The sequence below is a fragment of the Sander vitreus genome, chromosome 15 (assembly GCF_031162955.1).
Source record: "Sander vitreus isolate 19-12246 chromosome 15, sanVit1, whole genome shotgun sequence".
Lineage (NCBI taxonomy): Eukaryota > Metazoa > Chordata > Actinopteri > Perciformes > Percidae > Sander > Sander vitreus.
In genome coordinates this window covers 17,118,531-17,146,400 of record NC_135869.1, presented here as the reverse complement: position 1 = coordinate 17,146,400, position 27,870 = coordinate 17,118,531, and the positions used below count along the sequence as shown (strand labels likewise).

General features: G+C 40.0%; 3 protein-coding genes across 5 annotated transcripts in view; all 3 read right to left on the bottom strand.

The window, feature by feature from the left end:
• Nucleotides 1–19,063, bottom strand: part of LOC144530820 (BAR/IMD domain-containing adapter protein 2-like) — a 56,392-nt gene extending 37,329 nt beyond the window's left edge. For all 3 annotated transcript variants that reach the window (XM_078270580.1, XM_078270579.1, XM_078270582.1), the window contains exons 1-2: nt 18,831–19,063; nt 2,299–2,374 (exon numbers count right to left, since the gene is read on the bottom strand). In XM_078270580.1, coding sequence (XP_078126706.1) covers nt 2,299–2,374; nt 18,831–18,902 — 148 coding nt within the window. In that variant the 5' untranslated portion in view covers nt 18,903–19,063. The remainder of the gene's footprint in view (nt 1–2,298; nt 2,375–18,830) is intronic.
• Nucleotides 19,064–20,473: 1,410 nt separating this feature from the next.
• LOC144530006 (charged multivesicular body protein 6-like) lies at nt 20,474–24,964 on the bottom strand. The gene is made up of 8 exons (XM_078269406.1): nt 24,754–24,964; nt 24,331–24,440; nt 23,886–23,973; nt 23,130–23,216; nt 22,663–22,728; nt 22,333–22,413; nt 21,366–21,441; nt 20,474–20,865 (listed from the first exon to the last, which is right to left on the bottom strand). Exons 1-8 carry the CDS (start codon nt 24,817–24,819, stop codon nt 20,816–20,818), a joined length of 624 nt encoding a protein of 207 aa, XP_078125532.1. The 5' UTR covers nt 24,820–24,964; the 3' UTR covers nt 20,474–20,815.
• Nucleotides 24,965–26,039: 1,075 nt separating this feature from the next.
• Nucleotides 26,040–27,870, bottom strand: part of ttyh2l (tweety homolog 2, like) — a 29,658-nt gene continuing 27,827 nt past the window's right edge. Inside the window, exon 14 of the mRNA XM_078269483.1 lies at nt 26,040–27,064. Coding sequence (XP_078125609.1) covers nt 26,984–27,064 — 81 coding nt within the window. The 3' untranslated portion in view covers nt 26,040–26,983. The remainder of the gene's footprint in view (nt 27,065–27,870) is intronic.

The following is a 27,870-nucleotide window of genomic DNA, read 5'->3' as shown; positions in this document are numbered from 1 at the left end:
AAGCTGCTTTTAACTTTAGTGCACCTGACTCCTGGAACAAATTACAACACTTCCTTAAAATCAACTCACTTGTGCTTTTTGGACAATTTAGAAATCTGGATTTAAACCTGCAAACTTCTATGTGTAATTGCTTTACATAATTGTACTTTCTTTTGCATCCGTATTATCCTAATGAGGGCTGCCCCTCATGATTTCATTAGTAGAAATAAAAGTTGAATGAAATAATTGGATTTAGGCTCATACAACTGTTTAGACAAGACATTGACCTGCTGGGGTGTCCCTTTGCAAAACTGGATGCTGTATTGTACCTGACACTGCAGGTTGACTTTTCGAGGGAGGGGTTGTGTGAAAGGAGTCTTTCCCTCTAGCATTGATGAAAGGTTATTGCTTAAATAATCCGTTTTTACACTAAGGGTCACTAGAACAAGTTGTCACACGTATGCACAGATGTGCAGATTTGTGCACACACACCTACTCATGTACACACAAAATGCTTGACCTCTGCTCTAGATCTTCAGGATACACAAAAACAATTAGTGAGGTTAATCCTAATCAGCAGCCATATCTCCTCTTCTCTCTCACTGACTAAATAAAGATCAATAGTACTCCGGGTTGCTCAGATCAATATCCACCTTAGTCCCTACCATTCCAACTCCTGCCGTGCTGGCCAAGAAAAGGTCACATAGGGCAGAGTACGCTTCCAGTGATTTCTGCTCGACTGCTATACAGCCTGCCAATCGGCCCATCTCCAGTGAATAATGGCTGCTGCTTTTAGAGGTGAATTCAACAGCGGTCCAGGTGACAGATGGGCCCTGTGCCTGCAGACAGCTGCCAGGTGAGAGACACATTTACAACAATAGCCTGGCAGGGGCTGCCTAATTCAAGCAGACAGATGCAGCCCTGCAATAGAGGAAGTCTCCCAGGCTGGAAGCCTCGCAGCTCTGCTCTGAGGCTGAGGGACATATGCTAATGCTAATCCCAATTAAAGCTGAGTCAACGGCAGAAGACGGTGCGTGTTTCCTCCTTCCTCTCTCTTGCTGGGGAAACACCTGAGAACTGAGCCTCAAGAGCATCACAACTGATTTATCTTCATTATGCCAAACAGACCCCCTGCTTGCCTTGATGTGGAAAGTGTGTGTGTGATTGTGTGTGTGTGTGTGTGTGTGTGTGTGTGTGTGTGTGTCTGCACATGCAAGTTAGCAAGTGTGATGGGGGGTACGGCATATTTTCAAAGTGATCTCCAAGCAACAGACTATGTATGTATGTGTGTGTGTCTGTGTGTGTCTGTGTGCAGCTGAAGTGTGGCTGAGTAGATAAGCTGGATCTATACGGATACTTTACTTGTGTCTAATGAAATGTGTGGCGAGGGGCTCACAGAGACAGACGGAGAGGATTACAGGATCTCTGATTGCAAGGCAGACAAACACTTGGTAGGGGAGGTGCTCATCTCAGAGCTACAGATACATCACTTATACTTCACTCTAGAGAAGGAGGAAGAACCACACATCCTTTAATCAGGACAACAACCATTTCCTGTACCTACATCGTCCTCATCATGCTGAGGCCCGGGACACATTCATAATAAGTTCCAGGCTGTGTTTGGTAGGCAGTTGGAGTCACTCAGTTGTACGCATCTGTTGCTTTTACACTTACCAAACGCTGTGAGATTTAGCGACTCACTGCTGTGTTGGAAAACCTGGAACGTGTCCATATCCAGTTCTAGCAGGCCTACCCATGCCCTTTTGGCATTTCTGGTGTTGACAAATTTCAGTGATAGCAGCACCATATGGGTGGAAGTGTCTCCTCCCATCCCCTGCCCCCGTAAATCAGAGCCTCTTAGTCCCTTGGGTTGAGCCAATCCTGCAAAGTGGGTCTTTAATGGCTCAGCGAGTCCCTACCAGTCTGTCTCCTACCTACACCAAGGCCAGAATTAGTTATTGTGTGTGTCAGGGGACAGGAGCAAAGTCTTCGGGATAAACATACAGTATACCCATACGTTTTTCTTTGTGAATTTGACTGCTGACAGAGAGCTATCCTCACTTCTGCATCAGATTAGAGGCCTTTTGTGTTCTAGTAGTCTCTACTATACAAGCCGTGTCAGAGGCTGTGCAATGCATGATAAGGCCTGCCCATTTAACATATTGAAATATTGTCTATTTTAGCAAGACAAAAATAAAGGTAGATATATACATGGAGAGAGTATGAGAAAGACAGAGCGAGTGCTGGCTTGGCAGTGTGCCTAAACCTGCAGCGAACAGGGAGCATGGAGAAAATAAACGAGAAAAAAAAAGGACTTACTGGCAAGGGCCTTCTCATAGTTCTTCCCCATGGCAACAAAGTTCCGTAAGCAGGGGTTGAACTGCTCCATGATGGTCTGAAAGAGAAAACAAGAGATAAATGGGAGGTGGAGGTTTCATTTATCAGGAGAGCGGAGTCAAGGGCAGGGAAGGAAGACCTACACCGGGCTTGCTTTATTCATTCTCTCTCGCACTCTCTCCCTCTCTCTCTCTCTCTGAAATACACAAACCTTCAGCTGCACAAAATCTCGCACAGAGCAAACCAGCCATCGACAGAATCTTTGGACACATAAAATGGTTGTCTTGAATGTTAATGAGGGCAGGTATGGATGAAGGTTTCCTCCACCCACATCCTGCCCTCTTATGGTGAGAAATAGTCCAGGTGGGCCGATGCGGGAGAGGCTGGGGTTGATGGTGGCGGAGGAGTATGAGAGATACTTGTGGACTAAGAAGTGACTGTGAAATTTGCACTGAAAGGGATGCATGTAGTCCCCTTAGATCATTAGATGATGGACACAAAGGCTCATTATGACATTCATTGTAGATTCTCCAGATCAATATTCTATATGATGCGGTTGGCCATAATTCTTCAGCATCTAGACTTAGAATCCCTGCTATAACATTATATATCTTTATATAATGCAAGTATTTTATAATGAGAAACAATCTAATTTTAACAACAAATGGAGCAGATTTTTTTTGTCATGGCAGCAGCAATATGCTGCGTAACTGTACAGATACAGTATCATAGTACACTGCGGGCAGAGTTTGTGTGAATGCAGAGAATGCATGATGCCTGACATCTCCCACCATCATTGTTTCCTCTGCCTCTCCTCCTTCCTCCAGTGCTTCCTCCAATTAGCCGGTCCCGAGTCAGCTAGTCAGGAACAGCCAGGGGACAGAGAGACAACCACAACACTGCTGCAGCAGCAGTCCCTACACAAGCCATCAATACTGCAGGAGAGCACTTAATAATCTACTTCTTGCCTGGATCCACAATGTGGCAGAATAATATGGCAAGGTGCCACAAGTGTCAACCTGAAACAACCCCGGCAGCTCATCCTGAAAATCATACGCCTCTTATCTTCAGTCAGACCTCAGCATTTTTGCTTTTGCCTTCAACTTTCTGTCTGTCTATTGTTATTAATGAGAGCTAAAATTTGGATATGACGGTATGTGTGTGTGTGTGTGTGTGTGTGTCCTGTCAGGAGTCGAAGTTCAAGTGGCTTGAGTGCAGTAGAACCCACCTACAGTAATGCCTATGAGTCAGACATAAACCACAGATACTTTCATTACCAACAGTAACTATTTTACTATGCCTCTCTGTGAATGTGCTTGCATCTAAAGCCAGTGTAGCAAAATTGGACTGGATTACAAAAATAGGGATAGTCATCACCAAATCCAGCTGTAAAAGATGTAGCCTGACCTATTGTATATAGGTTTTAATTAAATGTGTTCACTTGTGCTGATCATAAGGTCTGTTAACACAAGGATGATATACCTATTAGTACGGATTGTTTCTAGGGCAGCAATAACAATTCTTTTTTGTATTTATTCATATCCCATTTATTTTCTCAATTAAATTGATTAATTGTTCTGTCTATAAAGTCTTAGATATTCAGTTTAGTATTATATACACATACAACAAAAAAGCATTCAATATTTACATTTGCGAAGCTGAAACCAGCAAATGTTTAGCATTTTTGCCTGAAAACCTGCTAACACGATTAATCAATTATCAAAATTGTTGCAGATTACTTTTATCAACTATTGTTGCAGCTCTAATTGTTTCCATAGTTTGCTGCATTTCGGAAGCACACTAACCTGTGAAAATTGTGTATAAAATATGTTCACCACCGTAAATTCTGTTAGTTGAGGCAAAAAACGTAAACGAGAAACAAGAGTAAGCAAAAAGAGGCTGAACTCAGAAAGAAAAAGAAAAAAAACAGAGCATATTAATGCTGCTGAGACGCTTGAATTCAAAGCTGATTGCTTTTTACAGAGGGCACCGTATCAGCGTATTGTTTTACTTACACTCATTCCAAAGCTACAATGAAGAGACGGCGGAATGAGCATTATACACTGCTCTCATAGCAATGTGTTTAAATCAGCTCTCTTTATTTACCATCTGGCTCTGTTAGTCTAATATACTAGAAGAATAAGAGCATAATTGGGGAGAATCCCATCTTCAAACACACAGCGCTCTTAGAAAACGGTTGTATCCATGCTCTCTCTGCCTCTGGGAAGAGCCCTTTCCTGCAAAAGGAAGTGTTTATACGTAAATGTTTCTTTGATCTGCCTCATTCTGATCTATAGTGCATGCGGTTACATGAATGTGTGCAAATCACACACACACACTAATGCATCAGTGTACTCGTGCACACTCCTACATTAATACAAGGCTTTATAATAAAGAGTGGTGGTGTTTCAAACTAGTGGGAGGATTACATAAAGCAAAGCCCTGTGCAGCATCATTACGGCACACTCTCCCACTGAGGAGGCCAAAGGTAGCCGACACAGGTCTGGCCGCCCCACACACACACACACACATATACACACACACACACACACACACACACACACTTAAGAATTAGATGATTAGCCATGGATATTACTTTTATATAAGAGACATCAATTGCAGCGACATGCAGCTAAGGGGAAGTGAAAAAGAAAAAAGAGAGGTAGTTTCTTTCTTCATCTCTTCCCATTGCTAAATTTGTCATCCCAGTTCTCTTGTACTACATTGTTACCCTAAATGTGGCAGCTAATTGGGAAATGGGGCCAGTAGGCACTTGAAGTTGTGCGACATGAAGAGAGGAAGAGAGAGAGATCAAGCAAAAAGTGATTGAGTAGAAAATTGTGAGGATGGAATATCAAATCAGTTTGACACCAATTTGTGCTGCATGATGAGACAGGAAGTATATGGAGAACTCAGGAGCATAAAGGCTGCAGATAAAAGAAAAAAGCAGGATCAAAATGAAGTTCTGCTTTCTCGGCATGGAAGTAGCAAACAAGGTCATGCGTATAATAATAATAATAATACATTTAATTTGTATTTAACGCTTTTCATTGACTCAAAGTATAAAACAGACTATCGATTCAACTATTGGGATATCGCTCTCTGCTCATTCTGTTCTGTCACACAAACACAATAATGACATGCAAAGGGTAATTTTAAAGTTACACCAGCTGATTAGAACCAGGGGGAAATCACACACAATCAGACGCCAGGATGCCATCATCATCATCATCTGTTCCTTCACGCCTTCCCCACGCTCCTTCCTCCTCATTCCCTCTTCTACACGGCAACCAGCCGTGGGCCTGAAAATGCCCAAGATCAGATGAGGACTGTAGCCACCAATTACTGTATTTGTGAGAACTGTAGGGGCACGTCATGTAGTGACAGGCTGCAAAGGCAGCCGAGCCTAATGATGCAATCACGGAGGAATGTAAAGAAAAGAGGATAATGTGGGGATGGACTCATGACAACCGTAGAGTTAGTCTGTTCTTTCCTAATAAGGAGCAGTGAGAGTTTATGATGGGTCTCAATCAGCTGGATGACAGCTGAGACCTTAAGCATAAACTAAATTACTGTGCCAAGAGAAAATAGTCAGGTTACTGTGAAATCTCCTGTCTGGTTGACTCAACTGGAACAAGGACAGAGCAGGAAGAGACACGTCAGGATCTGGGTGCCTAACCACCTCGGCTAAGTCGTTTCCTGGGGGGAAACCCTGTGTTGCCAATGCTAACAGGCTAAAGTATGCTTGGACATAATGTCTAAAAGAGAAAACTGTTAATTGTGCCTTATCACGTTTTGATATCATAATGTGAAGCTAATGGATAAAGCTAGCATCATTACTTGTGTAATGTTTAGTGAAATAACCACAGCAAGCCAGGGTAAAAGCTAGGTAAACACTTTTCTATTTTTTGTCCATTTCACACTTCAAAAAATGAACTTTGCAAATATGCAAACGTGCACAAAAAGAACTACAATTAACTACAGTTAAAATCAATGCCACTTAGGTTTGCTTCGGGGGAAGCTGTGGGTATGGATGTTATTGCTCTGCATCTACTGCACTGTGTAGGTCAGTCGATTTCAATTTCTTGGCAAAAAATATGCCTCCGACAGATCCCTTAGACTGGCTAGCGTACTCCATACAAATACTTGTCTGTGGTTGGGGTCTTAACCTCAACATCTAATCTCAAACATACTTTGGTTGCCGTCATTGTATTTAGATCAGCCTGTCAAAGAATACATCATGCTGCCTTTAGGAGCATGCCGGAAATATCAGAATTAGAAAATGTACATGTAGGAACAATATTAGCAATGGAAACTACATAACAGGGACAGTTAGTTTTCTGTAATTTGTATCTAAATGTGGCATTAAAGGTAAGAGAGCATAGGAAAGCTCTCAGAAACTGTTTGTAGAAGTTATTCATTATATATTGAACTATAAATGTATCACTGCATATATAGTGTGCGATAAACTTTGTATGTTTTTTAAACTTTTAGGTTTACCGAAAAAGAAAAAGAATGTGAGGGGATTTTGTCCAGAGCCAGTCTGGATCAAACTTTACAGTCGTTTATTTTTGTCATCCTCACGAGTGAGTTCTTTTGGTACCAAAGCTGGTCATAGCTCATCATGAATTGTTCACATTTTTAAACTATTCCCCCTGAATGAGAATGTCAGACTTGTATGCAGTATTGGAAAGACAAGAGACACTTGTAAGAGGTTGCATTCCACACAAATCTTATTACAATTCGCCAGAAGAATGCCAATTTAATTTAAAGTTCATGCTAAAACATAAACTCAAAGTCAATGTTTGGACTTCTCACATTTCCTCATAAGGCATCGTGGCATCGTTTCTGTTAAACCTTTTATAGATAAACAACAGTTCCCTGCAATACAGTGGCATTTTCATGAGTTATCGAGGGGACCACACAGCAGGGGATGTGGAGTACAACAAGTCTAATAATAACTGCAGAACTAACTGTACTAGTAAAGGGAACACCGCTAACTTCTTACAGCATTACAGTTAAAAGACAGGTTCGAAAACGTTCTAAAGTACACACATCCATACAGAAAAACACACACTGTCACATGTTAATTTCAGATTCACTTTGAGTAGATGCCAAGAATAAGTTTGCCCTTCTTGCATACCTGAAGCCTTACTAATACTGCAGTAGGCACAGCATGTGCTTTCAGTAGAAGCCAGGGCAAACATCAAATCCAAGAATACCACGTGAATGTGTGTCCTTTCCGAGTTGTATTAAGAGAAAACCTCTCAACATTGTGAGCTGAGAGAAGACTCTGTACAGTTTGAGAACATTGCTCATGTTCTTTTGTTATAGAAGTGCACAGAGTATATGCACAACAGCAGTCCTGTCCATCACGGATGGGGATCCAAAGACGTTCTTTTAAATTCTGTACGTGTCAGGCAATTCTTTATTGATGCAGCAAACACTGACAGGTTCAGCACTTGCTTTTATGTTAGCAATAATAATGTTGCTGACATCATGCAAACACTAACTAAATAAAATGGGCAATGCTCACATGTCAGATTGATAGGACCTTCAAGTTTTTTTTAATTTTTTTTTATTTTGCAGTGTATTTGAAAACAACGCCCAATGGTGTTATCCTAGTTTTGTATTGGGATTGGGGGGGTTCTGAGGGTCAGAGAATGTGAGATGAGAGAAAATGAGAAGCTGGCCTCCAGTGAGCTCTTTGCCCACCTCAAGCACGCAATTATTTAGTTATTACAGCTAACTTAAATTAGTTGCAGGGATCCACTTATGGGTTATAGCCACAGAAGTCACATTGAAACACATGATCCAGCAGAATCTTGAAGAGAACCAAGACCAGTATATAAGCACTCCACTGTCAGTTCATTTTTATTTTATTTTTCTATTGTTTTTATTTGGTTTTGTTTTGGCATTTTGCAGTTATTATTTATTAGATAATATCTTTCTACATGTATAAAAAGGAAATGTACAATGGATGAAAGAACATTGCAATAAAGTATTTTTTAAAAAAAAGTGAAAAAAAATCATCTTGGCATCAAATAATTGTTATTTTGCACCTTGTGTAATTATGATGTTTTTGCAAATGTGAACATAAATGTAACGGTAGGAGATTCTGTTTATCCAATTATGGTTCAACGTTACTTATGTCACTAACCAAGGAAACTCAACATCAACACTTCAACATCTTGAATCAGATCTTACTAACATGTGTCCTCTGACAGGTCCCAGGCTCTTTCCTTTCTCTGCCATGCAAACACGCCATGCTATCGGGACTGCCTGGCATGTGAAAGCTACAAAGTACAGTAGAGGACAAATGTACATGCTTATTATTTCTAATAATTGTTTCATTAACTTGCAGTGCAAAAGGCAAATATCAGCTTACCAAGTGTACTGTGCTGTATCTGTAAACTTTCTCAAAGGCGACAATACATGAAAAACAAGGCATGCCACGTCATGTGGAAGTGAAATGCTTAGTCACGTTGCCTCCCACCTTGGAAAAAAAAAAAAAAAGTATTCCTTACACTTTGGTAAATGTTAGTTTATCATCAGGTATATTATAAAGAGCCTTTTTCCAAGGATTTGGCACAATTTTGTCAGATTCAGATCAGACATGAGGCTTAAGACCCCAGCGTCGTCTACAAGGGGTCTCAGGTGGCGGAGGAAAAACCAAGTCACCTCTCATATACAGGTTATTTGTCCTGGCTCCACCGTCGAACTGCAGTGTCTCCTGCTGCCTTTGCACAACAAATCATTTGCTCACCAGAGACCAACTATTTACTGTTTGTTTGCTTTGTCATCTGCAGTCAGTGTGACCCCCACACCCCCACCCCTCATTTACATTTTTTGCCTCAACTAACAGAATTTACGGTGGTGATAACATATTTTATACACAATTTTCACAGGTTAGTGTGCTTCCGAAATGCAGCAAACTATGGAAACAATTAGAGCTGCAACAATAGTTGATCAAGATAAAAGTAATCTGCAACAATTTTGATAATTGATTAATCGTGTTAGCAGGTTTTCAGGCAAAAATGCTAAACATTTGCTGGTTTCAGCTTCACAAATGTAAATATTGAATGCTTTTTTGTTGTATGTGTATATAATACTAAACTGAATATCTAAGACTTTATAGACAGAACAATTAATCAATTTAATCGAGAAAATAAATGGGATATGAATAAATACAAAAAAGAATTGTTATTGCTGCCCTAGAAACAATCCGTACTAGGTATATCATCCTTGTGTTAACAGACCTTATGATCAGCACAAGTGAACACATTTAATTAAAACCTATATACAATAGGTCAGGCTACATCTTTTACAGCTGGATTTGGTGATGACTATCCCTATTTTTGTAATCCAGTCCAATTTTGCTACACTGGCTTTAGATGCAAGCACATTCACAGAGAGGCATAGTAAAATAGTTACTGTTGGTAATGAAAGTATCTGTGGTTTATGTCTGACTCACAGGCATTACTGTAGGTGGGTTCTACTGCACTCAAGCCACTTGAACTTCGACTCCTGACAGGACACACACACACGCACGCACGCACTTTGGTTACCACAGCAACCGAGACCCAGACTTATTTGCTAGCTTTAGTTCTTTGACCAGCAATACACCCATTCATTTTGGAGGAGGAAATAAATGCATTACTCTTAAATCCCTCAAAATGTTCTAATCAATTGGGAAAGACTCAGCTCAAAAGCAGGAAGGTAATAAACCACAGATATTGTTGTTTGTCTAGATGACCATCAAATGAAAGAAAACAACACATTGTGCAATGACAAACTTTTTTCAGTATGGGTTACTACACTGGTTAGATGAAGAGGAAATCAGCAAATTCACATTTTGCATGTCAGCTTTGAAGCTTTTAGGGAGGGTGTTTATGCAATAAGGATGTATTGTGTGAGGGTTCCCCTGCTGACCTCCTCCTTGCAACATTCTGATTTGAACACAGCCCTAAATAAAGTCATCTAGTGCTTAACAAACTCAAAACACATGTACATCTCCTACAAGTGTCCCACAGTGCACATCTTTTTGAATGTGACATGGAGGTGGCCCTATTTTTTCACTGTCGTCCGTCTTATTTCATGCTGATGCATCTCAGAGAGCTTTGTACAGGGGATAGGCATATAGGAGGTGTAAATGCATTTGAATAAATAAACTGAAAGTACAGTTAAATGCCATAACAGTGACAGTGTCTGTTGCATTAGTCACTTTACATCCCAGTGGCAAAGTTTCACTGTGTTTAAATGTCCCCACCAAAAAGAACATTTAAACCATGTGGGTATGCAAGCCGAATTCCCTACTTTCTGTACAATAGTATGACTGGTCTGGGTCTCAGAAAAACACTGGTTGCCTAGCTTAGCCTAGTGGGTGTAACACTAGCCACAGGCATGTTAACTGTAGCCAATGACCCATAAATGTAAGGCCATTGTCCACTGCCACAGTACTAACTGAAAGTCTTTGCTTCTGTGTGTCTCTTTCAGTCCATGTAATTACAGCTTCACCCTCCACAGTAATTAGGGACTAGTTCAACAAGGATGTGGAACGTCTCCTCTATTTTTCCTTCTCGCTTCCACCCCCACAATAAAGCATTTTAAGGCTTTCTATACAGCAAAGATGTTTCCTATGTATGTTTTTGTAACAGATAAGTAATATTATGATAGCCATGTCAACAAGGTGACTTCAAAATCAACCTTTTGTCAATTTGGCCATGAAGCTTCTTTGCAGTACTGCAATACAGTGTATCCTCGGATTTAGCACTGAGCATCTCAAGTCTCTGTCCTTGAAAAAGCAGTGGTGAGTAAAAGAAAAGAGAGAATGTCTCTAAACCATCCGCCCCCAGACGTGCAGAGAAGGTGGGTGTGTGGAGCAATAGTCCTCTCTCTGCATCGCAGTCAAAGGCACAGGGAACAAATCTGCTGTTCCACAGGCAATGAATGTTATGATATTCTCTGCAGTGCATAATGCAATCTTTTCAAGGCCCCTGGCACCAGCAGACATAAACTTGTTGAAACACTATATTCTGGAGGCAGACGTTCAGGAGCTGAAAGTCATTTTAAACTCCATTAAATTGCATATTATAAGTCAAGTGGCATCTGATGTGATATACTGTACTGCTAGAAGAACAAAGGTAAATTAAGTGATGGATAGCGTCATCATTCAGGCGACTTCTTCATGCAAGACCACACAGCACTGTATATACACGGCAGGGCTGGTTTACACTGGACCCCTTATGGGCTTTTTATGAAGCACTTTTTATCAATTACAACAGGTTCAAGATCTCCCTTTTATCTCCATCTGAAACCGAATCCATCGCTTTTCCTCCCTCTCACTCGCCTTCTCCAGCCCTTCACCAACTGCAACTGTCTTTTTTAGCACAAATATGACAGAAACACATAAGAATAATGGCACGTTGTTGCTAAGAGACCACCTGTTCAGATCTCCCACATGAGATTGTGGTGAAACTGTGGTCCTCTTACCATTATCAGAATATCATTCATTCAAGTGTAGTGAACGTCACGACAATATTGAAACTGGGAGAGAAACATATTACATAACAGGATGTCTTTTAGGCAGAAAAACTGCATTTCAGATCAGGGTTTTACTGCAGCCTTATCACACTCATAACACAATGAAGATCCTTTAACCAGAGTATTGAGTATCGCGCTTGATCCAGTTTACGTCAAACAACAAATGTCCCTTCCTCATAACTGCCTTTTGTGAAAATGGCATCCGCTGTTTTCCAGGCTGTGTTGACAATTAGGGAGTGGTGCTGCATGGGAAAATGAGAGTTGTCCTGAGGGCTGGTAGAGACAAGACACACCCTTCTCTTCCCTTACCTAGCCAGGGTGTGTTCAAAATATGTGCCCCATGTATTGGGCAAAGAAAACACAACACTTCCTATGACAAAGCCTCTGAATAATACATTACTAGTTATATTGTGCTAAAAGGGTGTGCTCAACCGCATCACTTCCATGCAACCTTTCACAACCTTTAGGATAAAAGTTAACTGTGGAAATCATGATAGCTGTTAAAAAGGTTTCATTATTGACTGATATTACACATAGTCCTATTCTTCTTCAGCATCTAGTCTGATTAATCCGTTTGTTCACTTCAGTGTGTCCTCCTCTCCCCCCGACCCCACCCCCAAAGCCAGGTCGGCACTCAGGCTTCATCCACCGACAATTTAAGAGGCTTGACCCGGGGCACCACCTCTTTCAGACACCGAGCAACAAGGCCAGCCGGTGGAGATGACTGCGGTGCACACACACCTTAAGTATCTGTCTCACTCAGTCAGCGCGGGAATGACTAGATGCCACGTCTTTAACTTCCCGTCTATGTGAGAGAGGAGAATGGAAGGGAGTCACCAAGGATCACACTGAGATTGCTGGGTTTTACAGGGTTGACTCCCATGTTGATTAAGAATGAGATAAAGTCGTGCAAAAAACTAAGGAGTGCCTCTGGCCTTTACCAAAAGAGCAACGCTTGCAGTGAGATGCTGAATCTCCAGTCTCGCCCTCACCGTGCTTAAAGTCCCAGCCCTGTTAAACACACACACTCAACTGGGCTAACATGAGTCACAGCAGTGCAGTTACCCCCCCCTCTCCTCCCCTGCGATTACTCAGTATCTGCCCAGCTGCTTTGTTGCAATGACTTTGCAGCCACCGTATGTTTTTAAATCTCCTCTTCCTCAGAAGAGGCCTGCATGCATACAAAGAAGACAAACAAAATTACTGTCTACAGAGGCTTTCAAATATGTATCGTACGTGGAGAGAAATGGGAAGGGTTATAGTGGACAGCCAGTGTTGTGCAAGTCCCATTTGTTCCCTGACTGTCTCCATTTTTAATTATCAGTGCAAACAATTAGCAATTGCATTATAAAACAGTACAAAGCTACAAAAGGTCAAAGGTATAACTGTGAACATTTATTTTTCAACATTTAGGCCTAGTCTTACACTATATTAAGAAATATCCAATCATTGTGCCCTGCTGCTGTCTGTGCTGCAAATAATTACGAGATGAACTCAGGTACATTTCCAGTGTACTTATAGATTTTTGATACATTTTGCATCTTTTCAACAACTTGCATAAGTACTTTTTAATTAAATTTGAATACTTATGCAACAAGCCTTGCAGCTCCCAAAGTTGACAGTCTGCACTTTAATCTGAGACGTGTCATTTTGCATCTGAACTAATAGCAACAGATGCCGATTACCACCTACCCCTTTAACAAAACAGCAACATTTTAAATTAAACCAAGTGGGGATATGAGGGTATAGACAGCTAAAAACATGGAGTATACTGTGACTGATGCATCTTCATCACAGAGATGTGGTGGGAGTCAAATTGAACCCATCTCTTTAAATATTAAAGCACACTAAATAAACCTGCTTTTAAACTGCAGCGAGGTTGCTGAAGAAAGCACAAGGAGTGCCAAATAAGCAGTGACTAGGTTATAGATGACACTCTCTGCGACCTCCTAGCTTTTGCCATGAGATCAGATCCCCAGTGTGGAAGAAGGACTCTTCCACACTGTCTCTCCACTCCGCAACCCATCAGCGTTTCTGGCTGTCAGGACTCTGACGGGTGCTTTCATCCCAGAGAAAGAGCCCCACTGCTGGGCTTGTGCTTGAATGAGCAATACCATCTACTGTATGAAGGGACCTTTCCCCCTCCAAGGGTTCGGGATCTAGACACCTACAATGTGTCTGTCGATTATCCCACATTAGTGGGTGTAAACACTTGGACAAACCCAGACAGAGCATGGCGTACAATTCACAGTGAAAAGGATACACTGTGGGTTGTGTGACCAATTCAGGACAGAAATAGCCACCTGAAACATTTGCTTCCCTTGTTGGCTCTAAAAGAAGCACCAGTCAGTCAGTACTCTCTGCTCATCTGACCTCCTTTCTGATATATGTCTATTCCCTGGAGAATGAGCAGCTACCCTCTACCAATTCTTGGTCTTCTGTTAGGGGTACTACAGCTGGCTTAGGGCGCAGGGGCAGTTAAAAGTAGAGTACCTTTTAAAGGCACACTATGCAAGATATGTACCTTAATATAACCGCTTCGAAGTCATTTCGATGGTAAACAAACTTGTAGTAGGTTGAATCATCCCGATAGCAACGCAGGGGGGGGGAACGCCGCTGGCCAAACCAGCAATGCAGGTTTGGGATATGGCGCCCCGCCAAAATCTACAGAGGGCTCTGTATGTACGTGCATGAGAACTGGTGTAATAATGGGACAATTATAGATAAACACTGTTCCCCTTGACCTCGAGTACATGTCTGTAAGATGCCGCCCTTTTTTTCTACCGAGAGAGCTAACAGTAGTGATCATACCGGCTGTGTATATTCCACCCGAAGTCAATGTAAACACGACGCTCTCTCTCCTGCTGAACACCATAAACGAACAGCAGCGGGCCCACCCTGACGGTATTCACATAATCGCAGGAGACTTTAATAAGGCCAACTTAAAGACTGTACTCCCGACATTTTATCAACATGTCAAGTAAACTTGCGTTCCATGTTGTATGCGGTTGCGCTTGCTTGTTGTATTTCAGTTTTTAAGTTGTTGATTCATCCATTGTTGATAATAAGACCAGTCCTACAGGGGGGAGGGGATCAGGCTGTGAGTGCACAGCATAGAGTAGATATAGAGTATATAAACTGGACCAACTGATCCCGTTGCTCTGGACGGAGACCAGTGAAGGATATTAGAAGCACTTTTCCGGTGAGCGCTGAGCGTTACTGCGCAGCCTCCAACTGAGAGAGACGACAAATGTGACGTGAGCAACCTGTCTGAAAGTTGTAAGTCTTCTGGTAGCTGTGCCAAGAGAAATCTCAATCATTCCCAATCTTGCAGAGACGGAGAGCGTAGGTATATGTAAGGAGATAACATAGGCACAGGCTAATTATTGCTAACTAAAATGCTAGTTAACATTAGTAATTAAACTTAAACAGCTAATGTAAGTCGAAACTGCCTGCGAGTTTCTCCTGTACTATACGGTAATTCCTCTACTATGCGACAGTAAGTTGCGTGGTTATGACACAATCGTTAGCCTATTTTTACAAAAACGTCTGCTACGGAGCCATAACGTGAGGTACAAGGTAATTGAGCCTTTTATACATTGTTGCGTTTCTTCAGAAATAAACAATGGACAAATAAAGTCTTGTGTTGACTTCGGGTCACATTGACCCGTTTTCAATTTTTGTTTTAAAATCAGAAAATATGGGACGTAGAAATAAGCGCTGAAAATGTGTAGAAGAAAAATTTAACAATTTTAAAACGTTGGAAAAAGCAAAAAAAAGTGTTTTTTTCCAAGGTTGACGGGAAGACAAAACAAGGGTTAAACGCTTCAGATGTAAAGTTATTCGCTGTCAAAGTGACGTCAAAATGAATGGCAGTCAATGGAATGCTAACGGCGGGTGAGTGCTTGTTAGCATCAAAATGGCGCCATAGGATCTACGGGTTGTTGACAGACGCTTACCCCCTTGGTGCAGAAACGGCTCTGCGTGAGTGGTATTTACGACAGTAACGTTAAATACAAGTACTCCACAGCGACTCTAGGGGTAGCTGTTTGACAAAAAATGTAAACTGCATAGTATACCTTTAAGGGTAATTGTGTGTAAACAATGACTAGGAATACATGGAAAGACACCTCCCTAAGTATCCGTGAGCTCTAATTATCACAAGACAGGTTTGGAGCCCTCATAACATCAAGTTTTGTTAACATTCCTTCAGTAGGTGCCTGCAACTCTGAAACAAAGATACTGGACTAAGTTTGTTGAATGCATTACATATTGCTGAAATGATTTGTCGAATGAATTAGCTGTTCCACAAACAGTTAATCAGCAACAACTTTCATATTCAACGTGTGAGTCATGTATCAAGTATTGTTAGTTAATAAATGACAAATCCCCACATTAGAGCAACACTGCAAAACTTTTAATTTTATTGCAATTTGGCGCCCCTACAGTTTTAGAGTGTAATTCATTCATACACAGCTGTAGTAAATTGTGGGTGGTTCCCAAGTCTCTTATTTGATATCTCCTCGCCTGAACCTGGAAGTCGTTCTGGTTCGTGAAGGCCGACACAAAGATCTTATTCCTGCCCCGAGGAGCGAGGATCAAGAAGGGATCTCTGAGGAGCTATGAGCGAGGATACACAAGAGCAGCCTTCCCGGAAGCAGTTGCCAACTCCTCCCAAACAGCTGATGAATTCACGTGACACTTCAGAGGAAAGGATGGCTCATCCCTCTAAAAACACATTTCCTCGTTTCCTCTCTCCTTGCACAATTTCCTGGCGTCTCTCCCATGCTTCCTAGGTAGGACGGACTAAGACGCGAGGAACGGAAGATTAAGGACCTGAGATGTAACCATAGACAGCTGTAGCGTTACATGTGCATTTGTTATGATTAAATTACTTATGATCAAAAACCAGCCTGTCCATAACTTTGTATGTTGTGCTGAAAAAAATATGTTCTTGGGCCTTCACGTTGGGTCCCTATTTCGGCAGGCAGTCGTTTTTCTGCACAACACCTGTTCCAGTTCTGGCATCCATTTCTCCCTGGCCCTCCCAGCGGTCCAAAGCTCCAGTGCTAGCGGTGTAAACACCACTCAGCTGGTTGCTCCGAGCTCAGCAAGGCTAGCTGAGCTAACTAGCTGACAGCAGCTATCCAAGTTTTTATGGATGCCACTGCAGTTCTAGGCAAGACCTGCCCTACGGAGCAGCCCAATTGATTGAGGTTAGAATAGCCGATTGGTCAGGGGATATGACCTAAACAAATCGGATTCCATTACAGTTAGCATTAACGTTACTTTAGCAACAAGTTAAGCTTTCTGTCCATCAGGAAATTCTGTAACCGCCGAGTCGAGGCAGAGCAGCGGGAGGACATCAAAAGCAATTTTCTACATAAGATCAAGTTTCACCAAAATCAGTGATAGTACCGTAAAGTGGTACAGCACTTCTCTCGGGTGATCGGGATCGTACCGATCGTACCCGCCCAACAAAGTTACATAGTGCGACAACATTAGGGATAGGATGATATGCTTTTGTCCCGATTCAATTCTTTCACGAAATATAGGGGACAATTCTATTTGTATTGCGATTTTCATTTATTGTGATTTTAGAAGTATTGCGATTTGATTGTATCGAGTATTGCGGTTTTCCTTTCCTTCTTTAACAAAAACAAAAGTTGAAAGTTGATAGACTAATACACTTCTAGAGAAAATATCATGCCACACTTCTAAAAACTAATTGTTTTCTAAGAAGAATGCCCATCACGTCAGTCAGTCTGACATTTGTTTCATTTGTAAAGAAGTACATAACATGTATTTTTTGCATTTTCTGCTTTCGGTCTGTTTTGCTGGAAACGGATATGATGTAGTCGCCGTCAGCGGTACCATATAAAAAGAAACATTTAGGTGAATCATTGGTAATAAAATAAATAAAAAAAATATTGATTCTAGGGAAAATAATCCATTTTAAAAATTGTCACCAAAAAAATATTGATACATATGATTTTTGATTATTTTTTCCACCTCTAAACAACATGCAGTTGTTGGGGGCATGCAGTGGAAATGACAGAGGCACTCTTTTTCCATATTACAAGTCAGATCAAAATTATTTTTAAGGTGTTATTTTATGGTTAAAAAGTTACATAATGTTGCTTTAACACATTAGCTGCATCCCCCCTGGGGATCAATAAAGTATAAATTATTATTATTATTATTATTTAATGCATTTTGGGTTTGGTCTGCTGGTTGGAATAATTGAAGACATTTTAGGATCTGAGAAATTGTGATATACATTTTGTTTTACCGTTTTCTGCCATTTCATAGATAAAATGATAAAAAATAATCCTGGCTGCAGCACCCCAATCCATCCTATTCTTTCTTTACTGAGAATCTTTTTTTTCCTCCCAGTACTGAGGCTTAGTTCACGCAGGTTTTTAGGCAGAACAGGTTTGAATGTTCAGCTCTGGGGCAAATGTTTACTTGTTGCAACAGATAAGCCCAACCTTCTTTGCCCGTCAAACACTGACTTCTGGAATGCAACATGTCCCCATTTCGGCATTAAACCTAGGCTATAAAAATCCACTAGTATCTTAGCAATAGCCTACACTACTATCAGAGCAGGGTTTTAGGAATACAATAGGCCTACATGTAGGAAAAGACTGAGTGAGTGAGTGACTTTGATTTTGTAAGCACGGGGGCAACTTTAGCTGAGAGGTGTTGCCTAGCTACTACTACTTATTAAACCTGGAGTCGAGCAGGACTATGTGGAGGTGGAAGAAAACAATTTCGGTCAACTAAGCTAATTTAAAAAAAAATCAACAAGATGAGCGACTGCGCCTCTCCCTAAAGAGATTATCGAAGAATAAAACGCAGTCTCTGAATGCGTCTTGGGCAATAAACAATAAGTCTGATTCATGGTGGAACACAGCCGAAATCATATTATCATATGCACCTCAAAACTTTATTCATTAGTTACACCTTACCTTATAGACATTTTCCGTCAAACGGTGAACCTCGTCGGTGCGAGACATCGTGAAGTCTTCAGCCAGGACCATAAACGGTTTTTTCCTTCAAACGTGTATCCGCGTAAAATGGGGGAACGGGTAAATACACGAGTTTGATCAAACAAAAGGCGAGGCAGCGCGCCAGCGAGAGTGAAACGATACAGCGCTCCCGAAACCCCACTCCAACTAAACACACCTTCCCTCTCCACAGCTGACAGCCCGCTGCTGCCTTCACTGACTCCTCGACAGCTTAGTATTTTTCGCAGTCTCACAAGCGCATTAGAAGCGTTCAGAAATAAAGTCAGAAATACAATGAAACAACAAAAAGGACACTCTAACATGTAACATGTCATATAAAATATCATATACTTATAACTAAAAAAAAAACACGGTCCACAAGTGCTAGGCTGGACAGGAGATTTTCTGGAATAGGCTATACTAATTTATTGCTAGCTTATTACAAAAAACTAAATCCTGTGGCATAACATTTATAACAACAGGTGAAAATAAAGGCTAGCATTAAATAACGTAATAATCATAATGATGTTTCAGTTGTTCACTTCGCTCAAACCCTAAATCCAATATTTCCTACAGCATGAGAATGCAGCACCACCTTGTGCACATTTGGTGCAACCCAACCCCCCCATATTTCTGTATTTCAATTAAGCTCCATCAATAATATTATTTACCTATAAGATACAGAGGCAAATTTACAAAAGTTTACATACAATATTCATTTATTATATATTTGTCTATTTATATTGCCACTTCTAGTGTGTGTTATAAGCTAAAAAGACAGTTCTAATATTGACATCCATTTATAGGTAAACGCTACAAGAGGTGATTAACTATAGAGACCCTGCCATTTTGTCTTCAGAGCAAAGGAGCAAATCAAACCTGTTTGTTTATTCCTCAAGGATCATTTGGACAAAAAATGGCTGCTCTACATGAAACCAGTCCAGCCAAAAAGACATAAAAGACAGATTTAGTTTGTATCTTGCCCCCCAGTGTACCATGTCCATACCAGCGTGGTGCATTTTGATCTTTTCTGGCTCTGTCCATTAAAGCTTTTGAGCACACTGCTACTCTCATCTGAGCAAGCTACAACATGATATGCAGTCCAGTTGTCCCTATGAAGGTTGCTTTCTTTCCGCTTACAAAACAAAATGTTATGTATACAATTGCACTGCGTACGTACGTAGTCATACTGACTGTTTTCAGTAGCACCATAGGTGATGTTTTTCTCACAGTGGATAATTTGTGTTAGTTTCATTGTACATGCCAATTAGAGTCTAAGTGCCCACTTAGTGTAGGATTGTAAATACTATACTGGCTTTCTTGTCTAAACATCTCCCACATATCAGCAACATGAGCTTTCTACTTTCTGTCAAGAACCACACACACTTCACAGATGAGGTGTGAATGAGCACACCTGTTTTGTATACTGTTGAGTAAAAAAAAAAACAAGGAGTGCCCCCTTCTGGAGAAAACATGATACACACGCTAAACATGTGAACAACATACTATGATATTCAATGACAATAAAGCCATAGAGCCTTAATTGGTTTAAAACTGTTAAAAATATATGTTTCTGTAAGAAAAGCCAAGAAAACATATTTGTTGCCACAGCTCAATTTATTATGGAAAACAACTGAAATGAATGTGGAAAACATCTAAAAATTTGTCCTTTCATTCTGTTACACCAGAACTGTTAAAATGTGTCACGGCTTTGCTAATCCAAGTCAGACACAGAGAAATAGAACATTTCACTTCCTTTATGTAGATGCTTCAGGGGAGCAGTGAACCAGAATGCAGACCCAGTGCTGTTCCTGTAAAATGTGTGAAGATGCACTGATGTCTGCAGGTCCCACCTTTACCTACTAACGATTGAGGATGGAATACTGAAATGAACAGAGTGCCCATCAGTACAAAGACAGTCTACTCCCAACCACACCTTTACTCTGTTAGGCTGCCAGCATCTCTCTGTCTGGCTTGTTCTTTGCTTCTCTCCTCTCTAAAAAAGAAAGTCAAAGTAAAAGCAAATATGATCAGTCTGACATCAATTGCTTTACAAATCAGGGTTTCTGCAGGTTTTACCAAGTCCAATTTAAGACTTCAAGACCTTTATGAATGCAATTTAAGCCCTATTTAACGACATAAAATGCAGAGTCACAAACCTACTTGCAATAAATGTATTCAAATTGAATAAAAGCGACACTGGGTGATAATAATCGGTACATATACAGTTTGGAATTATATTTGGACTATTGAAAGGAAGAACTACAACACCACAGAATAAAAAAAAGTATTTCAGAGAGCATTAGAGGTAGCGTTACATGGACATAGGAAAATTAAGACCTGTTTAAAATTATTTAAGACCTAGAACACAATACTTCAGCATATTTAAGACTTTTTAAGGCCTAAAATTTAGACTTTTTAAGACCCAGCGGAAACCCTGCAAATATATCAAGTGTGTGAGGAATGCTTTGTGATGTGAAATTTTAAAAAACGTACCTGGTTCAGCTTTAGCTGCCTCTGGGACCTCTGGTATTGGCTCACTGGGGACCTCTGGAAGTGCTACATCTTCTCCCTGTTTCAGGCGAAGGGACAGTGTAACAATACAAGTTGTAACAATAAGGGTCACCCTGACCAACTAGAAAAGCACAAACATATTATTTTGCCAAGCTGAAAACATGCTTTTAGTTCCTAAAAAGTTGACAGTTTGACAATGCAAGCTTCATAATGCACCACAGTGATACCACTGAGCACATGTTCAAATGTTGTATTTTAAGTCACATACGTAAGTAGAGGCAAGATATGTAATCCAAACTTGTTTGATGGTTCATCCAAAACATTTGTAGATAAACTGCTAAAAGGAATATGCTGCCTTTTTGTCAAACTTATATTACTTAGAATGCTCTGTCTAGATATATAATCTGTCTGTATTCAAGTGTGAAACATAATAATTTGTGTAGTTTGATAGGCTCGAGAGTGTGTGTCATTTGAAACAATAATTAGATCACATAAGAAGAAAAACCTGCTGAGGTTTTAATCATAGGAATCAACCAAATTCATATACACAACTGCTTCAATTATACAGCCTATTATTACATACAAATAATTATACACAAATATTGTGGCTTCTAACTTTCCTCTCCCCGAGAGAGAGAGAGCGAGAGAGAGCGAGAGAGAGAGAGAGAGCGAGAGAGAAAAAAAATATTGTACAAATCTGGTCAAAATACCAATATGCAGTTTGTGTATGAAAGCCACACTTGCCTCGAATCTGAATTACAGATTTAACAACAGCCCAGCTCCAGTGGAAGCACTACAGTAAGTGGCAAACAGCTGAAGCCTGTAGTTACACCAGGCCTCAGTGTGTGTATCTAGAAATGTGAAGTGGGGTGTTACAGGGAAAGAGCATGCGTGGTCAGGCAAACATTATCTGTGTTAATAAAGGTTAAACATGCAGCACAACACCCACCTGAGTGATAGCTTCCAGCTCTGCTAAAACAGCGTCATCGTCCTCCTGCGTCAGGGCTCCAGCCAGGATTTCATCTATTTGCTGCAGGAGCAAAAAAAGTGTTAGCTGACAGAACAGTGACAGCTACATTTTTCTTTTATTTACTATAAACATGGACAGTTATCCATATAACGTCTAGGAAAGTTAATTTAAGCATTATGCACCCTCTAAACATCTTGTAATATGAAAAATGTAGAGAATGAAGAAATTATTAAAGTAGTTAGGCTACTAGTCAAAATAGAACAAAAACAATGTAAAGGTGTGCTTGACTGACATCAAGCAGACATTTACCCTTTGATATTCAATTGATTCCTGGGTCTCATCCAGGATTCTCTCCACATCTTCAATTGACATGATCTGTCCCAAACAAGAAAAGGAAGCCCATATTACAGAAGAAAAGGGTTTTGGAAAGTGTTTTCCACACATTCTGGCTGGCTTGTGAATTTCCTGAGTAAGATCCGTACACTGTATCCAAGGATGTGCAGCAGTCACACCACTGTAGTCAAGGCTTTGCTTCTTAATCCCTTAATCTTCAAACAATGTGCACCAGCTATGCTAACACAAACCACACGCCTTCTCCGCTGCTCAATCCTTACCCAAGGATCACATTCAATAAAGTATGCCTATTATCAGTGGAAACTGACATTGTTGAAGTATACATTCACATATCTACACCTTAAGGGGGAATTATTATCATGGATGTGAAAGGTATATTTCTAAACACAAACGGCGGGAAAGAAACATGAAAGCATATCTACCTGGTGCATACTCTCCAGGCAATCATTGCCAGCCTTAAGCCCCTCAATGACTTTCATCTCAATTTGCATGAACTCAATATCTTGAACCTGTTGACAAATATGAGCATGGAAAAACATTAAATTGCACGACTACAGACACACAGGACAAACAAACAAAAAGCAACCTAGTTGCAAATACTTATAGATGCTCAAAAAAAGTATGCTGCTTTAATTCGTACTTACATAGTGGCTCATTATGTTACATATGGCATTTCAATATCAATAAATCCTAACTACATTAAATTAGAGCACCTATTTGTTTGTTTGTTTTGTTTATAATGTATTTCACACCTGTAAAAAAGAAGAAGATAAAAACAAAATAGCAATAAAATTAAATGAACAATACACCTCTACACAAACTTAATAAATAAATTCTCATAAACACAAATTAAATCTCACGTTTGAAAAGGAGTAGGAAGAAGAATACACTTATTTATTATTACCCCTTCTCTGCAACTCATAAATTAATTCATAAACCCTATCTTTATCACTTATCGTTCTGTACACACTTTTTGCAGCTCGGGTTTGGCTTGGATTTTGCAGACAATTGATACACAGAAAATGAGTAAGTAGACTTTTTTATTTTAATATTTCATAACATTAAACCTTTCTACTTGCTCTTTAAAACAAATGCATAAAGTATAACCCTGATACACCCATGAGCTGTGTCGACTTAAAATGTAAGGACATCAAATAGTGTAATCTCACAAAACTTACCATGCGCTCCAGGTTTGAAATCAGATTGTCAGTCTTGTCTAGTAGCTGATCCTGATATCTTTTTTTCTTAAGAAGCAGCAGTGCTTTTCTGCAATAACAAATAAAAATAAAAAAACAGAGGGGGTCAGGGGTCTGCAAATCAGGAATTCATATTTTAATGTTAATATTTGCATGTTCTCATGTAATGCATGTAGTGCAGTTTTTGAATTAAAAACCTACCTAGAGTGATCTTACCATGCACTATGGACACAACAAATAAATAAAAAATACAGTATTTTCTGGCAGTTAAGGTTTTTAAAGCTGCAATCATATTTATCATTTTTAACTAACAACATTATCTTTTTTTAATGTTGCTTGCTTGTACGGTGATGTGACTGCATGATGGACTTATAGATATTGGTTCACATCTGAACTGAAAATGGTAGATTATCTTTTTCATGCTTACTCTTTCCTGCCATCTTTTAGCAACTGCTTTGCCAGAAGTCGCTCTTTCTCCAGTTGTAGGGTGATTCTCTTTCGGTACTGCTTTAGCTTATCTCTCTGCTGCTTCAATTGCTGGGAAAAATCAGATATATTAATAGGTTGGCCCAACCTATTTATGACTGTGTTGTACTGCATTGCAATGTACAGGGGGGTTCTATTTATCACTTAGTGTTAGACTTCATCACAGCACACAGACACAGATGTCAGACACACCCAACAAAGGACTAAAGAAGGAAGTGTCTAACGCTGAATTACCGTAAAATCCAATGCTTAACACATCGGCTAACATTAATCCATGTTGCCTAGGACGCTTTGCAGCCAGCTAACAGTAGCCTTGTGTTAATGTATCGGGACTAATCTGCTGCTACAGCCGCTATCAGCTCACCAAAATGGCTTTGTCTTGCTCCGTTACACGCGATGGTCTACTCTTTCTCCCAAAAACGTTTCCCATTATTTAGCAACATCCCCTCCACATTCTCCTTCATCAACAGACAGATTATGACTTATTACCGAACATTTTGCCATAATAATAAATAGCCTTGTAATGGCTAGCAGGCTAACTGACTACCATCGTGTCCACAGTTTGTTTTTTTCACAGTGTTTCCTACGGCAAGCGAGGCAGGAAATTACGGATAGTCTGTTGAGTTTGACTTCACTCCAGTCTAGAACTCGGCAGCAACCCTGATAGAACAGCCATATCGCAACTGTAGTGATATGTCATTTGATATCAGCAGCATAGCAGCACATTCCGTCGGCCGTAATAAATAGTACCTGGTCATCACTCTAAAAATATGACCGACAGCGGGTACTTTGGACAGCTCCAGACTCCCCGGGGGTTCCAGGATCAGGACCTTGGACAGCGACCACGACAATGTGCAAAATGTTTTGAAAATGACAAATATTAGCATGGAACTGAACTGAACAGGAAGACGGGAAGATGCTATAGCCAGTGGGTTGATCTTTTTTTTTTAAATATAGATTTCTAAAAATGTCCACGTCTGTTAAACGGATTTCACTTATTATAAAATGTGTAACATTGTGTTGTGGGGTAAGGAGTAACCTTACACTCACTACAATGATAGATAGATAGATAGATAGATAGATAGATAGATAGATAGATAGATAGATAAATAGACAAACTAAATAGTACAAAGCATAGTGCAAAAACAAATGTCAAACACAAGTACTTATGGAAGTATGTCCTTTTAAGCACAAGTATACATACATTGTGCAGGACACCATGACATCACTGTTGGGTGGGGGTTACAGGTGCAACAGAGCACAAGCTTTTAAACCTTAAAACCAGTGAGGACACTGTTTAGCCTGGTTTTAAGTTACTCTTTAATGTTATGTATTATTCAAGACATAACTGTCATTGCTAATATCTCTCTTAAATTTATTTGTAAGATGTTGTATGGAGTGGAGACACATTTTCTACCAGTCTTATTAGATGTATGAAACTGGCTGAGCATATTGCCCCGTGTGACATCCTCAGGTATGGGACTCTAAAAATACCAATCAGCCTAATCCAATTACTAGAGGTAATTCTGGGCTACTTGAGTGAGAGTAAGAGCTTAAACAATTACAAGTAGAAAGTATAAACAAAGGACACAACAACACACAAGTCTAAATACAGAATTTATGATCAGACGTTTAGTTTGATACATGATCCAACACAGAAAACAGCATTCAGCAGATGTATCCAACACTGAAGAGAAGACTTTCTCATTTACAAGATAATGAGGGTAGATTGATCTTAGAACAACTTTAAACTTCTGCAAATTCAGTTTATGTTTTACCAGCTGTGTCACAGCACAGTGATACATTCATGGAAGTGAATTAAATCCCATTCTGTTGTGCTTATCCAGGGACATTTACCCACATGCTACTGCTATATGGTCTACAAATGTAGAAAAACAATGATAAACCCCTCAGCTATGACTATGTGACTGATCCCTGATCAGCAGGTCATACATTGAATAGGGCAATCAGATGCCTAAACCTGTGGCAGTTACCTAGAAAGAGAAAATTTAAATTGATCACACATATCAAATTAGTTGCATCTTTGGCTCTCTGCAACAAAAGCACAATATTTGGTATGGTTTTAAATTTGTTTATTATTTAGAAAAGTTGAAAATATGGTGTTGGATTTCATTTAACACCATTAAAAATTGCACAAAGGCAGAATATGAAGGAATTGAGTAACTGCCAAAGAATATGGATTTAGCAAAAATCTAAATGACGGCAGTTCTATGGGTCATATTTAGTCATCCAAATGACCGTATTCTTGCAGGCTACAAGAATACAGGAAAAAGGAAAAACATTTTTTTCATCAAATCAGTTCAAAGGCTCTCGATTTGGCTTATAGAAATGCTTATATTGGAGCAACAGTGTTTCCATACATCATGACAACATCCACAACAGTCTTGAGAGGAACCTGTACAGGTCGCCTCTGTTCAGAACTGCATGCAGGGCTTTCTGAGCACTGCATTGGTGTGTTACTGCTTTCATGTCTCAGATTGGAACAGCGAGATTATGCCATTAAGACAGCCTCCTTGGTATAAACCCAGCGTCTCAGACAGTGCTTCTCTAAAATGGATTCCGTAGGTAGCAGGTTACACCTGGAAGTCAGTCCCAAAGTGTCTGATCTGGGCATCAGTCATAGATAGATAAGTGGTCCTCATACTGGGCGAGTACTGCAAGGGAAATGATTGAAAAACACAATTTAGCACATCTGCATTTGAACAACAGCATTTAAAAAACTAATTAAACATTATTTCTATTCGTATTTATTTTAATTATGAGCTGGCCTGGTCTATAATTAGGAGGTTGTGAAATCAGGGGATGGTACTTTAATGTAGTGGGGGACTTAAAGAGCAGGTGAAGAGCAGACATGGCATGAGTCAGGGGTCACAGAATAAGTTACACTCACATAAAACACTCTGTGGATAATACAGTGCCGGAAGGTCAAAGGTCTAACAGCTGAGGTACTGTATGCAGCTTTACAAGGGGGTGTTTGGTTACAGGTTAAAACTAGCTGTACAGCAAGCGTAATTACAGAGGTAAGTCCACAGTGTGTTTCAAGGAGTGGAATGAAAATGAAATTTTTAAAAAATCAGTAAGAAGTTAGACAATGGGAAACTTACAGTTTTTATAAGTCTGAGTAAAAAAATTAAAAATGACAAAAGGGTTAGTTACTAAACACTGGTTAAATAAAAGCAGTAGTAACATGCATTGCAGAGCTGATTCACGAAAAAAAATAAATAAAAAATCTCTCTGTACACAAACAAATAAAAAACACCTTCCAGTGCTTGTTAGAAATGTGTCTCACAGAGGCAAATACAATTTTAAACAATGGTTCACATTCTCTCTCTTCCTCTTGCTCAAAAGGTGGTTTCAAGTCTTTGGTACGCTGTGAATACAGTTCAAGCACTGAGTCAGCCACGCAAACAGAAAACTTAACAGAAAAGAAACTTCACCTAAAAGAAACTTTAACTGTGGA

What these genes read in the sequence shown, in the direction of transcription:
- LOC144530006 (XM_078269406.1), bottom strand. Translation starts at nt 24,819, where the DNA reads ATGGGAAACGTTTTTGGGAGAAAGAGTAGACCATCGCGTGTAACGGAG. An exon ending in AGCTGGAAGCTATCACTCAG is followed by an intron (nt 21,442 to 22,332) that starts GTGGGTGTTGTG and finishes CGCCTGAAACAG; the next exon opens with GGAGAAGATGTAGCACTTCC. An exon ending in GGCAGCTAAAGCTGAACCAG is followed by an intron (nt 20,866 to 21,365) that starts GTACGTTTTTTA and finishes TTTCTTTTTTAG; the next exon opens with AGAGGAGAGAAGCAAAGAAC.